The sequence below is a fragment of the Corylus avellana genome, chromosome 2 (genome assembly GCF_965113065.1).
Source record: "Corylus avellana chromosome 2, dhCorAvel1.hap1.2, whole genome shotgun sequence".
NCBI lineage: Eukaryota > Viridiplantae > Streptophyta > Magnoliopsida > Fagales > Betulaceae > Corylus > Corylus avellana.
Window position 1 is genome coordinate 31007327 of NC_142491.1, and position 14930 is coordinate 31022256.

The 14930-nt window shown below is 37.1% G+C and overlaps 3 protein-coding genes across 4 annotated transcripts; 1 reads left to right on the forward strand and 2 right to left on the reverse strand.

Moving 5' to 3' along the window:
- Window positions 1-1656: 1656 nt before the first annotated feature.
- LOC132184769 (cell division cycle 20.2, cofactor of APC complex) lies at window positions 1657-4674 on the reverse strand. The gene is made up of 5 exons (XM_059598516.2): window positions 4452-4674; window positions 4037-4288; window positions 2797-3066; window positions 2117-2698; window positions 1657-2015 (listed from the first exon to the last, which is right to left on the reverse strand). The coding sequence occupies exons 1-5, from the start codon at window positions 4557-4559 to the stop codon at window positions 1887-1889; spliced, it is 1341 nt and encodes a 446-aa protein (XP_059454499.2). The 5' UTR covers window positions 4560-4674; the 3' UTR covers window positions 1657-1886.
- A 1392-nt stretch (window positions 4675-6066) lies between these two features.
- Window positions 6067-12486, forward strand: LOC132184778 (uncharacterized). 2 transcript variants are annotated; one of them, XM_059598530.2, is made up of 6 exons: window positions 6067-6170; window positions 6761-6856; window positions 8902-9080; window positions 10134-10232; window positions 10330-10481; window positions 11833-12486. In XM_059598530.2, the coding sequence occupies exons 3-6, from the start codon at window positions 8910-8912 to the stop codon at window positions 12218-12220; spliced, it is 810 nt and encodes a 269-aa protein (XP_059454513.2). In that variant the 5' UTR covers window positions 6067-6170; window positions 6761-6856; window positions 8902-8909; the 3' UTR covers window positions 12221-12486. The 2 variants fall into 2 exon arrangements, with proteins under 2 accessions (XP_059454513.2, XP_059454521.2); XM_059598538.2 differs by lacking the exon at window positions 6067-6170 and adding an exon at window positions 6198-6525.
- A 79-nt stretch (window positions 12487-12565) lies between these two features.
- LOC132166769 (Leucine-rich repeat (LRR) family protein) lies at window positions 12566-13973 on the reverse strand. The gene has a single exon (XM_059577685.2). The coding sequence runs from the start codon at window positions 13802-13804 to the stop codon at window positions 12566-12568; it is 1239 nt and encodes a 412-aa protein (XP_059433668.1). The 5' UTR covers window positions 13805-13973.
- Window positions 13974-14930: the final 957 nt, after the last annotated feature.

A 14930-nucleotide genomic window follows, 5' to 3' on the forward strand; every position in this document is an offset into this window, starting at 1 on the left:
TTCTTTGAGGAAAGTCGTAGATTAATGCATCTTCTATGTTTCTTTGAACTCTCCAACTCTTTTTGGAAAAAAAGTGGCTAAACCTAATATACTTTTGAAAGCAAGCCGATTTGAAATGGATGCAACAGGACATCAAATCTCAGAATTGTTCATTTGTCCACTGTTTGGTTTTGAAGAATATGAGCAATTTTACCAATTTTCATCTTCGTTTCATCTGCCCTGAGATTGTTTGTCAAGAATGTGAGCAATTTTTATTTTTGCTAATTCCGGCTCAGATGCTAGGTGCAATTGGAATTTTTATAAGCCCAAGTGTTAGTCACTCATTGGTTTGTAACTGGTGGTGATGTTATATATGAGATGCAAAACAAATTGAAGTTACTGAAACTGATCCATTATGAAGAGTTCATATAGGGATAAATAGTATAAGGTATATCTTCTGTTCTGGAAAGCAGTGCATGGATATAGGTTGAACAGCCAAAGGTCGAGCAGCAATGGGAGACATTGAGATTTCAATCAGGCAATTTGCCTCTAGCCATTCTATAAATAAATGAATTATTTTCCATCCTGATTTATTAGAAAATAAACTTTAATGGGGATAATTATTTTAAACAATCAATGAAAATGGAGATAATTGATTAAACAATCATGATTTTTCATGACCCATAAATATTAAATAGAGATACAGCCCCGCCACAGGCCCATTCGGTTTTAAATTCAAGTTGTTCTTTTTTCTTTTTTGGTTTCATGATATAAACGAATAATGGAGATGATTTGATTTATGTTTTTTAATATCTTGTTTTTGGGTTGGTCAAATGTTATTTGAAGGAGGATTTAAATTTTTTTTAAAGATTTTGAAATAGCCTGACGGACTGGGTTGTCAATTTTTAATATGACTCGCAAATCAGATACGAACTCGACACGAAATTAAAGGTTAGAGTCCGTTTAATTAAATAAATTGAGTTAGAGTTTACTAATATAGTCTTACTCATGCTAGCAATTTTTGACATGACCCGCTAACCCGAAACAAACCTAATATAAAATTAGATGGTTAGGGATGAAGGGTAATTAAATGAGTTAGGTTAATATTGACCTATATAATCTTATACTCATGCATTGACACGATCCGAAACTAACATATGAACACGAATTGCCACCCTTACCACCGTTAGTTGGTTGTTAAAAAAATAATTGGAAAATTTTGAAGCAAAAGGCTTGGTGATTGTCTTTTCATGTGAAATAATGCCGGATGTATTTATACTTGTAGGATTGCATGAATTTAGTTTTGAAAATACACAGGTGAAAATTGGATAATAAGGATATTTTGGTAATTTTAACTTGCCTAGTATCCTCTTTTTTGAACAATATGATATAAATGCAGTATTTCAGTTTCATATTTACAACTTATCTACCAGATAAAAAAAATATTAAAAAAAAAAACACATTACCGTAATTCCTTATTTTACATCGAGAGATTCATGAAAATTTCAGTGTTCTTATTTTTTTATTATTTATCATAGTTGTGGTCTTTTACACGACAAATGAAAAATACTTGAATTTCCTAGACGAAACACCATTTGGACGCATAAAAATGAAGAGTGATAATTATAGAGACTATGGGAATTGAAAAGAAGTTCACGCAAGCTACATGATGAGAAATAGACAGAATTTACATTTCAAAGAAATTAATACTTCAAAATTTGAATGAAGCAATGAATTAGTGAATACAAAAGGCAAAAGAATTGACCCTATAAACTATACATCCGTGTGAGTGTGACTATAAATTTGTATCATCTATCTACTCTACTCTACGTATGTTCATATTCATCGTGCTACTTTTTCTCTTCTTCAAAGAAGTCAAAAACACTTTGACCACTTGCTAAGGATCTTCATCGGATGCAACTTGCTAGAGCAAACGGCTTTGTTGCAGGTTTCCTCACCCCTGGGGTCCCAAACACATTCCAAAGTACCAGAGCTTCATCGCCTGCCGCAGATGCCACTGTGCAACCATTAGGACTCTGAACAAATATAATCCAAACCAAGTTAGAAATAATCCAAATCAACAACACAACAACAAACATTATTTACATAAAAACCAATTTCAAGGTAGACTTGGTACCTGTGCCATGTAAAGGACGCTGGAGTGATGTCCAGTGAGCTTTGCCAACTTCTTCATCGATGGGTATTTCCAAAGAGTGAGCTGATACTCATCATAACCATGAGAGCTGAGTAATTCTTCCTCATTCGTGTTCCATAGCAAAGCACACACCTCCGACCCCGTGTCAACTGAGTTCTCGCACGCTCCAGTCGAGGTGTCCCAGAATTTGATGCACTCATCACCCAAACCTCCACCAGAGACTAGTAAACTACTTTGGAATGGACACCAAGCAAGGGCCCTGACCGGAGCTGTGTGATCCTCAAGCTTGTGAAGCCATTGTCTTCGAGCACTAGAAGAGGCCAAAGACCTATCCCATATATAGACAAGATTATCACTCCCTCCACTAGCCAATCGCCGGCCTGAGTCCGACCATTTTAGTCCACAGACCTCTAGTTGGTGTCCCATGTAGGATTTAACAGTGGGGGATTTCGCCCTCACATCCCTGTTGATGATTTTACCATCCATTCCCCCTGATGTAAGGATGTGATTGTTCCAAGCCAACGAACCAACTCTTTGTGTGTGATCGTCTTTGAATGTTCTTATCTGCATTAACAAAAAAATAAAAAATAAATGATCAATTCTACATATTCAAAAGAAAACGAAGAACAATTAATTAGGTTTTTATTTTTTAAGGTGAGGACCTGTCTCTTAGCAAAAGAATCCCATAGCTGGACATGGGAATTATTTAAGCCAATGGCAATTTGGCGGCCGTCAGGAGCCCAATTGACACTTGTTACAGGGCCGTCTTCATCATCAATTGTCACAAGTTCTGAGTTAGAACAATTAGATGCATCCCATAGCCATACAGTGTTTCCAAGAGCAATGGCAAGGACATTGCTGCTACCCCAGTCTAATAAATTCAAGTTGAAGTCATCCACAATTTCAACCGCATCTAACATCCTCTCCGGTCTCTGTCCAATTAGATTGAAAAAGTTAGTACACAACATGATTTGGAAAACACACAAGATTAAATCCTTCAAAATATTTATCCAATGTTCTAAAAAAAAAGTTAACATCATAGCAATTTGGACAAGGTCGTACTCAAGCAAACAAAACGAAATCAACCCATTCCATCAACGGGAAAACCCATGCTTTATACATACACAAAACCAAGCATGGAATACAAATATTATGGCATAAACAAGAGCCATTGCCTCAGACCTATCAAAATATTTGGAAAGATTAACTTTAGCTAGACCCTGAATCATAATAGGACAATTTAGGTGGTAAAAATTTGAAAAGTTCCCATTTCTAAGTATAGAAATTCAGCTGAGCTCAAACGAAATGATACGGAAATTCAGTAGAACTTTAATTGAATTTTTTTCGATACTAAAAGGTTTAAATTAAAAACTCACAAACTCCAAAGTCAACCAACAATTGGAAATTTTAGAAAATGGGACCTGAAAATGAGCCATAGATTCACAAGATCCAAAAGAACAAAGCAAAAAGAAAACCAAAAGGGCAATAAGTCTAGGTCTTATCAGGTACCCCATCTTTTAGATACATAGTTACCATGCAGACATACAACAAGTTAACAGTTTATTTATACAGAATTAATGTTGAGCAAGAAATTCATAACCAAAACAAGTATTTCTAGTTCTGATGGATGAAGCATACCAATGCAATACTTATTCATTTTGGCCTTGAAAACCAACCATAAATTCACAAGCACCACGATGAGAAGTGCAGATACCCACAATAAAAAACAGAAAACAAAACCAAAAGAGCAAAGGCTTCCCTAATGAGTTAACTTTTCAAATGGCCTAATGTTGAAATATTTTTCATATTTGAAAATCCAAACCGTCCAATTCTTCCAAACACTATACTGTTTAACATATCAATTCAAGTCCAAATCTGAAGACCAGTTTTAAGCAATTATACCTGAGGAATGCGTCGCAAGGGCTTGGTAGGCGATGAAAGCAAGTCCTGCGGGAATGGGCCGACTGGTGTGGAGGACTTGTTCTTGAACGCCAATATCCTTCTGTTCATGTTGCAGGCCTCAGCAAGTTTGTCCCGATAGGCCTCTCTGGCGGGAGAGATGGCACCGTGGTTCTCTTTGCCTTTGCCTTTTCTCTTCCTCTGGGTGAGCATGTCAAAGTCCGTGGCCGACCGATTGGGGACGAACCTATCCAACTGTTGTCAATAACAAAAAAAATTGGATCAGAAACCCTAAACAAAAACATGATTCAGAAACTAGAGCAAATGATCAGAATTTATGTGAAACCCTAATTTCAAAACGAAACCCTAATTTCAAAACAAAACCCAAAAAAAGAAAAGAAAAATTCAAATTTCTTACGTTTTCCCGAGAATTAATTTTTTGGTAGTATTGTTCCAGAGAATCCGTAGATCCTGCAGCAAGGATAACGGAACGGAGAGAGGGACCTCTAGATCTCGGCATCCACATCCCTTGGATCGCAGAGAGACACGGAGCGAGATTGGTTTGATCGCAGAGAGAGCAAGAAACAGAGAGAGAGCGAGAAACAGAGAGAGAGAGAGAGAGAGAGAAAGAGAGAAACAGAGAGAGAGTGTACAGTGAGTAGACAAAATAGAGTGGTAAAAAGTGTTTATATAGGTATGGTTTGGAGGGAGGGATCGCCTGGACAGCCAACTGTAGTCTAGGCTCTTGTTCGACGCAATTTTTAACGCCGTTGGATCAAGTGGTTGCGTTAATTTTACGCTTCATTTTCAGCCGTCCATGCCAACTGTAGGCTCGGCTTTTGCACGACGCGCTTTCCATATGCTTGGCTTTTGTTCGACGCGATTTTGTACACCGTTGGATCGAGTTCCCGCTTTAATTTTCAGTTTCAGCCGTCCACGCCCAGTACAGTGCTATTACTAACTTCAATATTTACGGTGGAAAAATAGCCAAATAGGACGCGCTTTCCATAGGCTCGACTTTTGTTCCACGCAATAACTGTAGGTTGGGCTTTTTTTCGACGCGATTTTCTGCACTTCTTGATTGAATTCCCGCTTTTAATTTTCATATTCGGCTGTCCACGCCCACTACAGTGTTATTACTGACTTCAATCTTTGTTGTGGATAAATAGTAAATTTATTTTTGGGTTAAATAAGTTTGACCATACGTGGTTTAACCATTTTAATTTTACCTATCTGAGTTTTAATTCATATTAAACCGCTTATTGATTAAGATTAAGACAAAGTTAGCACTCTTGTTTAACTTCCGTCTAAAAATTTGATAGAAGTCCACATTAATTCAATAAAAAATTGACACATAACAATGAGTAATATTAAAATTTTTTAAAAAATTAAATGAAACAATTAATTACTAAAACAATTAATTAATTAATTATCATTATTTTTTTTTTATCAAAAAGGAGAAAGGATTGACGGGAAAACACCCCATGGCCAGCAAGGAGGTGGCCCTTGGGGTTGGCCAAAATCACCCTGAGGTCAAATGGGGGTGGCTCCCTAACCTTTTTTTTTTTTTTTTTTGCTTTTTAAATGTGGCCGAACCACTCTCAAGGGTCATGAGGATGGTTCGGCCACCCTAGACTGGTTGTATGGGATGTCCGAAATCACCCCCAAGCCATATGGAGGTGGTCGAGCCATCCCCAAGGACTTTGGGGGGTGGTTTGGCCACCCTTTGTTGGCCATGGGTGACTCTACCACTCTTTAATTCTTGTTTATTTATTTACTTTTGTTTTTCATTTTTTTAATTGTTTTAATTGTTTTAAAAACTAAAAAATAGAGATTAACAAACACGGCCTCTCAATTCCTGTGGTGTTATATATGTGTGCACGGTAATTTTTTATTTTTTTTAAAAAAAGTATTATAAATGCAATGTAAAATACAAGAACCCATTATATCTAACTACTACCCAAAAAGTCATAAACGACGGAACAAGTAATGTTAATTATTCCAAAGAAAAGAAAAAAAAAATAAAAAAAGAAAGAAAGAAAGAATAAATCCCAGTTGCCAACGTTACACTTTTAGAGAACAAGAAAAAGAAAACCAGTGCATTCATAGAAAAACAGGGGTTCACCACCACCAACAGGTATGAATCTCCCTCCCGTTCCGATTCTCTCTCTCTCTCTCTCTCACTCTCTTCGGTTTCTCTCCCTTCCGCTCGCCCTCCCCTATTTTCTCTCTCTGTGCCTTTCTGTATTTCTTTGAGGAAAGTCGTAGATTAATGCATCTTCCATGTTTCTTTAAACTCTCCAACTCTTTTTGGAAAAAAAGTGGCTAAACCTAACATACTGTTGAAAGCAAGCCGATTTGAAATGGATACAACAGGACATCAAATCTCATAATTGTTCATTTGTCCTCTGTTTGGTTCCGAAGAATATGAGCAATTTTACCAATTTACATCTTCGTTTCATCTGCCCTGAGATTGAGATCGGTTGTCAAGAGTATGAGCAACTTTTATTTTTGTTAATTTCGGTCTGTTTTTGTCGGTGCCTTTTGAAGGCAAAATAAATCTCTCTAAATTTTTAAATTAATTATCTGTGTCAACTTGTTATGCAAGAAAGATGAAAAAATAAAAGTGCACCGTGCATGTCACGTCTTAACACCCACTTCTTAATTTCCATTTTCTTAAATTTTTTCTTTCTATTTTTCTCGCTTCATTACTGTATCTTCTCTCAGTTTCACTGCGACTTTACGTGGACGAACACAACCCATCACTGGAATCTCGCCGGAGCTCAGATCTTCTCTCGGGAAAAACTCGCCGAAATTCCACCGGTATGCTTGCATATCTCTCTCTGCGTAAATAATTATATGTATGCGTCTACGTATGTATATGCACGTATCTAGATGTGTATTTTAATTTTAATTTTTTACTTCTTATGTTTGTGTTTGGATTCAAAGATCTATGTGATTTTTCCTGAAATTACTTGAATCAGAGACTCAATTTGTTTTGCGGAGCTCTTCATTTCATGCTTGAATCTAGCGTCCGGATTTATTCTTTTAGATTTGGAGATTAATGGATAGGGGCCTAGAGCTAAATAATTTGGCTTGGAAATGAACGTATCTTTGGATTTTATTGCTTAGTTTCTCAATTCCTTAGCGCGGGCATGCTTGGACTGCAATTTTTGGATACTGTAATTGTAATCGTCGACAAAATCAACTGCTTGGTGCTGAACAAGAAGTTATGGAAATTTATGTTAAGGGTAACTTTCTGGGCTTTTTTTCTCTTCAATTTTTGCTTTTGCGTGGTGTCAAGGAGCTTTAATTTTTACTGAAATTTGAAGAGCTCTGGAATTATTTTTGGGTTGTAGAGATAAATGCATATTAGGGCAGGAGATGGTTCATGAAGAATGAGAATGTGCATAATTAGAATTCTGTGTGGAATTATGCAAAATTTTTTGGTTTTGAGGAAAGAGTTAGGGTTGGTTGGATTAGATTTCAAGAACTAGGATGTGGGAGGTAAGGTTTTGTTGGGGAGTAATTTTGTTTATTGGAGAGGGTTAAATTCTTAGTGCCGTTGTTTGTGCAGTGGTTAGATTGAGGAGAAAGTATTTTAATTAAGTCAGAACTAGACAGGATTTAAGAAATTCTGGTGTTCAGATGAGAATGCATGGCATTGTCCTTTGGGCTTCCTTTCCAAGCTGCATAACCCTTGAGACACCATATTTCCAGAACATGGTTGTTTGTTACTGTTCATAAAGCAGTCTTTCATTTGGAAAATATTAACAGAGGGAACCACAAGAGGGGATAAGTGTCACCAAAGGCATATTGAAATAAATAAGGAGAGCTTCATATGTCCCATGACATTGTTGTGCAAGGATGGTACTGCTGGTTAGTCACTTAGTGGAGCTGAATAGTGCAAAATATCATATAGGGATCATTAATTTTCTTTGATATGTTAATTTTTATAATACTAAAGAATGGATATCCTGTCTGTTCTGAGTTTGGATTGACACCCTAGCTCAGATGCTAGGAGCAATTGGAATTTTTATGAGCCTAAGTGCTAATCACTCATTGGTTTGTAACTAGTGAAGTTATAAGGGATGCAAAACAAATTGAAGTTGCTGCAACTGATCAATTATGAAGAGTCTATATAGGGATAAATAGTATATAGTATATCTTCTGTTCTGGAAAGCCAGTGCATGGATAGGTTGACCAGCAAAAGGTCGAGCAATAGGAGACATTGAAATTTCAATCAGGCAATTTGCTTGTAGTCATTCTATAAATAAATGAATTATTTTCCATCCTGATTTATTAGAAAATGAACTTTAATGAGGATAATTATTTTATTCCTGGTTATTTTTGAGTTACAAGCGAACATGCCTGAACTGGAGAAAGATCTCCGTGTTTCACATGCAGCTTTAATGATTTACATAGCCTTTTGGTGTAAAATTTTGTGAGAGGTACAAAGCAGGTGTTATATTTTCGCCTTGACATAATAGTAGCTATATACTTAAAAGGAAAATATCAATGCTGTAGGTTTATTTTTGATTGTTTTTTGAACAATCTATGAACACAGATCAACCCCAGCTTTATTGTTCTCTTTGTCTTTGTTGTCATAGATTTTTGTTTAACTATTAAAATATGGAATAGCTCTCTGGTTGCGATACCTGTGTTAAGAAGCTTTTAGTCTTCATGCTTGATTTTTTATCTGACACTGTACAGATTATTAATTGGCATTAAAAAAATTGACTAGAAGTTCGCAATATGGCCTCTTTAGATGACTCAAATAAGAATCTTATGGCCAAACAGCGCTTCTTTTTGATCTATCCTTTTGGATGCAATAGTAAACATTTTTTTTTTTTTTTTTTTTGGTTCAGTTACAGAAATGTACAACAATTTAGGAAGCCAGGCTGGGGTGACAATACCGCCAACAAATTCTCAGCCTAATCCATTTGGAAATGCATTTTATGGAGCTGGTTCAGGGCTTATCCGAGGTGGATTGGGTGCATATGGAGAAAAAATCTTAGGATCGAGCTCTGAATATGTGCAAAGCAATGTAAGTAGCACATAAGTTTATGATCTAAGATACCATTCTTGTATAAGCTTGAAAGAAAACAATATTCATGATAACTTGGATGTTGTCATGTATGTGCTTCAAGTTATATTTTTTTATATGACAGGATCTTAATTGATTTTGGGATCTGCAGAATTAGCAAAATTTGAAGTTTATTTTCAAACTTGTTCATTCAAGGGTAGCATGATGCTCCATCTTGGATTAGTTAATTGTGTTTTGTCTAGCAGTTCAATACACACGTAGGTAGTTGGGGACATCACTGTAAATTTAACATAAAATGATAATTCTCTTTTTTTGTTACTCATTCTGTCCCATAGTAGATGAAACTTCGCAAATAACATGCATGTTAATGGAAAAAGAACTTTCTAAAATACCCTTACATGGGCCAAGAAACGCAGGTTCAAATTTAAGGGGATTTGGGAGGTTAAATGGATAAATGCTTTCAATTTTTAAAACCTTCATCTATTTTGGGACAACACAAAAAGGAAACCCACTATCTATCTATAGGACAGAGGGATTATATATTTATATATATATTTTTTTAAATCAAAATATGTGATTGCCTTTCCTCTTAATCAATTGTTGAGAATACCATATATATATATATATATTTAAAAGGCTACTTACAACTACAGCTATTGCTCAACTAAGCTCTAATCTTATTTAAATTAGTATTGGATTAGTAGATCCTTTAAATTAATTGAGTCTAGCCACTTACATGTTTCAGCCATTCTGTCCCATCTAAGATCATACACTCAATCACCCCCTTCTTTACTCCTCCTTACTTCTAGTGGCATTATTTTAGGTCTCCATTTACTCTTTTCCACTTCATTTTGAAATTTTGATTTATTATGTGAAAAATATATTTGACTCTTTCATTGTTGATGGACATCTCAAGCCCCTTGTATAGAAGTCATAAAAATCCTAGAGTCGGTCCCTTAAATTTCTGGGCTATCTTGTGCAAAAGCATTTTTCGGTTGCATTCTTGATCCTGTTTGTTCTTTATCTTTGATATTTTGTGCACAAATGAAACAGATAAGTTGGTACTTCTCAGATCCCCAATATTATTACCAAGTGAATGACCACTATGTGAGGAACAAATTAAAGGTTGTTCTGTTTCCATTCCTGCACAGGGTAAGCACTATTCACATTCTATTTTTCCTCTAGTTGACCAATTTTGTTTTCCTTCTGTAGTAGTTACATCTTTCTCTCTTATTTTCCTTGTCTTCAGGGCCATTGGACACGGATAACTGAACCAGTAGGGGGCAGGCTCTCTTATAAACCCCCAATTTATGACATAAATGCACCAGACCTCTACATTCCGTTTATGGCATTTGGTACCTATGTTGTTCTTGCTGGCTTCTCGTTGGGTCTTCAGGGAAAGTAAGTGAATATTGTTTCTAATATTTATGTAATTGTAGTCATCTTCCTCTTTTATTTCAGATCACATGAAACTGATTATTTTCCCTAATTTTACTTATCAAAAAAAAAAAAAAAAAATTATTTTCCTTATTTCTGTTAGCATTAAAGTGCGCAATGCTCGTGTCTAATTGCTATATTTTTCACTATTGCATTTTGATGATCTTGTGGTCATAATCCTAATTCACTGCATATTGTTGTATGAAGTAGTCTGCATAGAATAAGTTCCTTTCCTCTGAAGCTGATTTTTTGTCAGATTGATTATTGGAATCAACACAAATTAAATAGAATTGATTATTGTCTTTGCTTCCAAAATAAATCTGAGTATTTCTGAAGTGCTAATATTGACAGTAAATATGGCATTATTACTCAGGCTATTTGATGGCAGTTCTGGGAGCTATATCCTCTCTCTTCCTCCCTTCTGGGAGCTATATCCTCTCTCTTCCTCCCTTCTGGGAGCTATATCCTCTCTCTTCCTCCCTCCCTCCCCAAATAAGAATTTCACTGCATTTTAAAGCTTAAGTGATATACTGTAAAGGTTAAAGTTTGTAAACAACAGTGAAGACGTACTAGTGATGGCAGTATGGTGCTGGAGGTGGTCGCCTGTTTGCAATGGTAACACTGTAGCCATTATGACCAAGTATAAGCATATTTTTCTTTTTTCTTCACCCCAGCTGTGTTTAGGGGTTCGATGTTTCTGTTTTGTCCCTCTCCCTTCTTCTCTCTCTTTCAGCCTTAACAAAAGCTAGAAAAGTGTTCACAGGTTCTCTAAATATGTATAGATTTATCTTCTTTCTGTTAATGAATGGCTTGTGGGAGAGAGGTTCTGGAACTGTGAATTGGGGTACCACATGTTTACCAGACCCTTTTCCAAATGGGGTATGATGCAGCTTTGGGCCTTGTCCACTGGCCAGACCACCTTGTTTTACTGGTTGGCCATTATTCTTTCAAGACCTGCATGTTATTGGGGCAGAATCTTGCCTTTGCAATCAATCATAAAGCTTGGATAGGTTTGATAAAAGTTTTTCTCGTCAGAAGTGTTGGTTGATTCCACCTCTCACAATTGAGTGAATCTAGAATTATCCTTCTGTTCAGTTGCAGAAGCTGCGTGAACTTCCTCATGGTCCTTTTCGAATTCCGTTTTGTCACATCAATTTTTGTTATTTAGTTATTATTTTGGTGTTGTCTCCTTTTCTTGATACAATGTTGAAATCAAATCATTTAATTTTCTTAATATTTCAGCACTCCATCTCCTTTATTTCCTTTTTCTCTTCTTGGCCTGCACATTTTCTAAAACATTTTCATTTATTGCCAGGTTTAGCCCAGAAGCTCTGAACTGGTTGTTTATCAAGGGATTGCTTGGGTGGTTTCTGCAAGTAGCACTTCTGAAAGTGACATTGCTTTCGCTGGGTAGTGGGGAGGCACCCTTGCTGGACATTGTGGCTTATGCAGGATATACTTTCACAGGAATGTGTTTGGCTGTCCTCGGGAAGATAATATGGGGATACTCGTACTATGCTTTAATGCCTTGGACCTGCTTATGCATGGGTATCTTCTTAGTGAAGACGATGAAGAGAGTCCTCTTTGCAGAAGTGAGGAGTTATGATTCAAGCAGGCACCATTATCTCTTGCTCTTTATTGCTTTGGCTCAGTTCCCACTTTTCACATGGCTTGGCAACATTAGTGTTAATTGGCTTATATAACTTGCTTTCTTTTATGCTTTAGTTAGAAACAGTTTGTGTTCATAGCAATTTTCTCGATCTTATATCAACTGGCTGCTCTTTGCTCCCAGAATATTCAACAATTATGAACTTTTCTCTTTTTGGCATGTTTGCTGTTTGTGGTGTCATCGGAAATGTAAGATGTAACATTGGAGGAAGCAGTGAATACATGGAAGTAGGAAGACACACCTAAGCAGAAATTCATCGATGAATAGAAGATGGGTACATGGTTTTCAAATTCGTTGTGATTTTATTCTATTTATTCAAATTTAAAAGTTCTAAATTTTTGTGATGATTCTACTATAGCATTTTGATGTGATGCATCTCTCATTTGCTTCCATTGGTCTGCCTAAGGCATTCTGAAAATGGCCTTTGCCCTCCGTGGCACAACGGTATGATGGTCGGACACCTAAGGCAATTCCTTGAGAGGTTGCCTCTAACCCTCCTTGTGTGAGTAATGAATTCCGGTGGAAGATGTCCTGAGAGAAAGTTGTTATTCAAGTAGAGGATTCTCCAGAGTCGCTCCAGTCTTTCCCCATATTCCCTCGGTATGGGACCAGTGAACTGATTATGTGCGAAGTTAATATGGGTCAAGTTCTGAATTGTGACTAGCTTGGGAGGTAAGCGACCATGGAACTGGTTATTTTCTGCGTCAAGCACTTGAAGCTGCGTCTCTTCTTCAGAAAGGTTGGTCGTCTCTATGCCCTCGAAGCGGTTATTTGAAACATTTAGGTAAACCAGCCGCGTTAATGAAAGGATGTCGTCGCTAATCAGACCTGAAAACCTGTTGTCACTTACATCCAGCCGAATAAGGTTTTTGAGCTTTTTAACCGGTGAAACATGGCCTGAAAGTATGTTATGGTTTACGGAGAGTGTTGTCAATCTCACAGGAAGATCAGGTAGATATCCATAGAACTGGTTGGCGCTGAGGTCTAAAGTCTTGAGTTGCCATAAGCCTGTTAGGTCAGGAATGGTGCCTGTGAGAGCGTTGCCTGCCAAGCTTAAATACGTTAAGCCTCGTAACCCAGATATATTGACTGGAACTGATCCAGAAATCCTGTTTCCCGAAAGGTCGAGACGTTCAATATTCTTGAGCAAAGTGATTGAGTCAGGAATGGTGCCGGTGAGATAGTTGTCTGCCATCGAAAGTGTGGTGAGCTTTTTAAGGTTGGAGATGGTTTCCGGTATTGTTCTTCGGAACTTGTTCTTGCTTAGGTTGAGGGTGGTGAGCTCCGATAGGTTCCCGATTGACGGTGTCAGAAACCCATCATATTGAACACCATCAAGATCAATTGCGATAACCCTGCTAGATACATTGTCTAGAGGATTACTACATAAAATTCCCAGAAACTGCTCACCAGTACTTTCGCATGGATCCACCATGAAGTCCCAACTACTAAGGAAAGTTGTTGGAGAGATTGAGGTGGGATCAATGGCGTGCCTCAGGCTGCGGAGTGCTTGAATATCAGAGTCCAGGGTTGATGAATGGATAGCCGTTGCAACAAAACTTAAAACAATGATGAAATGGAAACAAAGGGGGGAGATGGAAGGCACTTTTCTGGCCATTATTTCAGGGGGGGTAGCTGCGTTTTTTGTGGGAGTGTGTTGGTATGCTTGGTTTTCTCAAATGCACCTTATATTGGCCTAAAAACCAGGGGAGATGGATAAACTAAGTGCATAGAATATGTATGTTTTTTTATTAAGGAAATAGTTATCATGGAAATTCCATGGCCATGCCAAGAATGTGAGCTACTTGCATTGAAATTTTCTGGTTGAAAGATGGATGGTGTTTTGGTTTTTGTTTTTAACCAATTCAACCAACCTTCTTTCCTCCTTAATCAATCTTTAGTGATCTTCTTCTTGTTTTTACCAGTCCATGGCTGCCACAGATCATAAGGAAAGGATGGATCAGCTAAGTCTATTACTCTGTAGACATATGAGAGTGAGAAGATTAGGCTCTCTCGCTCAACAAAATTTGTTGGTAAATTCATCTTCTCCAACCCAACTCTCCAATGGGAGTTTAGAGGAAAGGAGAGGAGAAGATATGGGAGAGAAGGGATAAACTTTTACGTTTTAAGCTTTAGCATAGAATCGACCATAGGAATTGTTTACTCGTGTAAAAGATCACCTAACTCTAATAACTTTTAGGGCCCGTTTGGTTTGCGGAATAGACCCTTGGAATATAATGATTACTATTCTCTTGTTTGGTAGGGATCTATTCATGGGAATAATTATTCTCATGGGATGACTAATTCCATACACACAGGAATATCTATTCATCTAAAAAAATGAGAGTATAGCTATTCTTTATCTAATGGAATACCTTTTTCAAAAACACCCATAATATTATTTTTATTTTATTTTAAACTTAAAAAAAATAAAAACTAAAAAAACATAAAAAAAATAAAGTGAATGGCCGCACCACCCCCGGATGCCTCTGGGGACCACCCCTGAGGTTTTTCGGGGTGGTGCGACCAATCCCCGTTTCATTTTGGGGTGGCCATAATTTGCTTCAGAGGTGGCACCGCCACCCCAGAGGTCCTCTGCGGTTGCTGCGGCCACCCTCGACCGTTGTTGTGGGCGGCCGGTCACTCACTTTATTTTAAGATTTTTTTTTTTTTTTTAAACAAAAAGCTAGTAGTCAATGTAAAGTCGGGATTTTCTTTTCAATGTTGAAGTATTGAATGAAAGT

Coding starts and splice junctions, on each gene's coding strand:
- LOC132166769 (XM_059577685.2), bottom strand. CDS start 13,804: ATGGCCAGAAAAGTGCCTTCCATCTCCCCCCTTTGTTTCCATTTCATC.
- LOC132184769 (XM_059598516.2), bottom strand. CDS start 4,559: ATGTGGATGCCGAGATCTAGAGGTCCCTCTCTCCGTTCCGTTATCCTT. Junction 2,699..2,796: donor ATTCTTTTGCTAAGAGACAG/GTCCTCACCTTA, acceptor TTGTTAATGCAG/ATAAGAACATTCAAAGACGA. Junction 2,016..2,116: donor GCGTCCTTTACATGGCACAG/GTACCAAGTCTA, acceptor ATATTTGTTCAG/AGTCCTAATGGTTGCACAGT.
- LOC132184778 (XM_059598530.2), top strand. CDS start 8,910: ATGTACAACAATTTAGGAAGCCAGGCTGGGGTGACAATACCGCCAACA. Junction 9,081..10,133: donor CTGAATATGTGCAAAGCAAT/GTAAGTAGCACA, acceptor CAAATGAAACAG/ATAAGTTGGTACTTCTCAGA. Junction 10,233..10,329: donor TGTTTCCATTCCTGCACAGG/GTAAGCACTATT, acceptor CCTTGTCTTCAG/GGCCATTGGACACGGATAAC.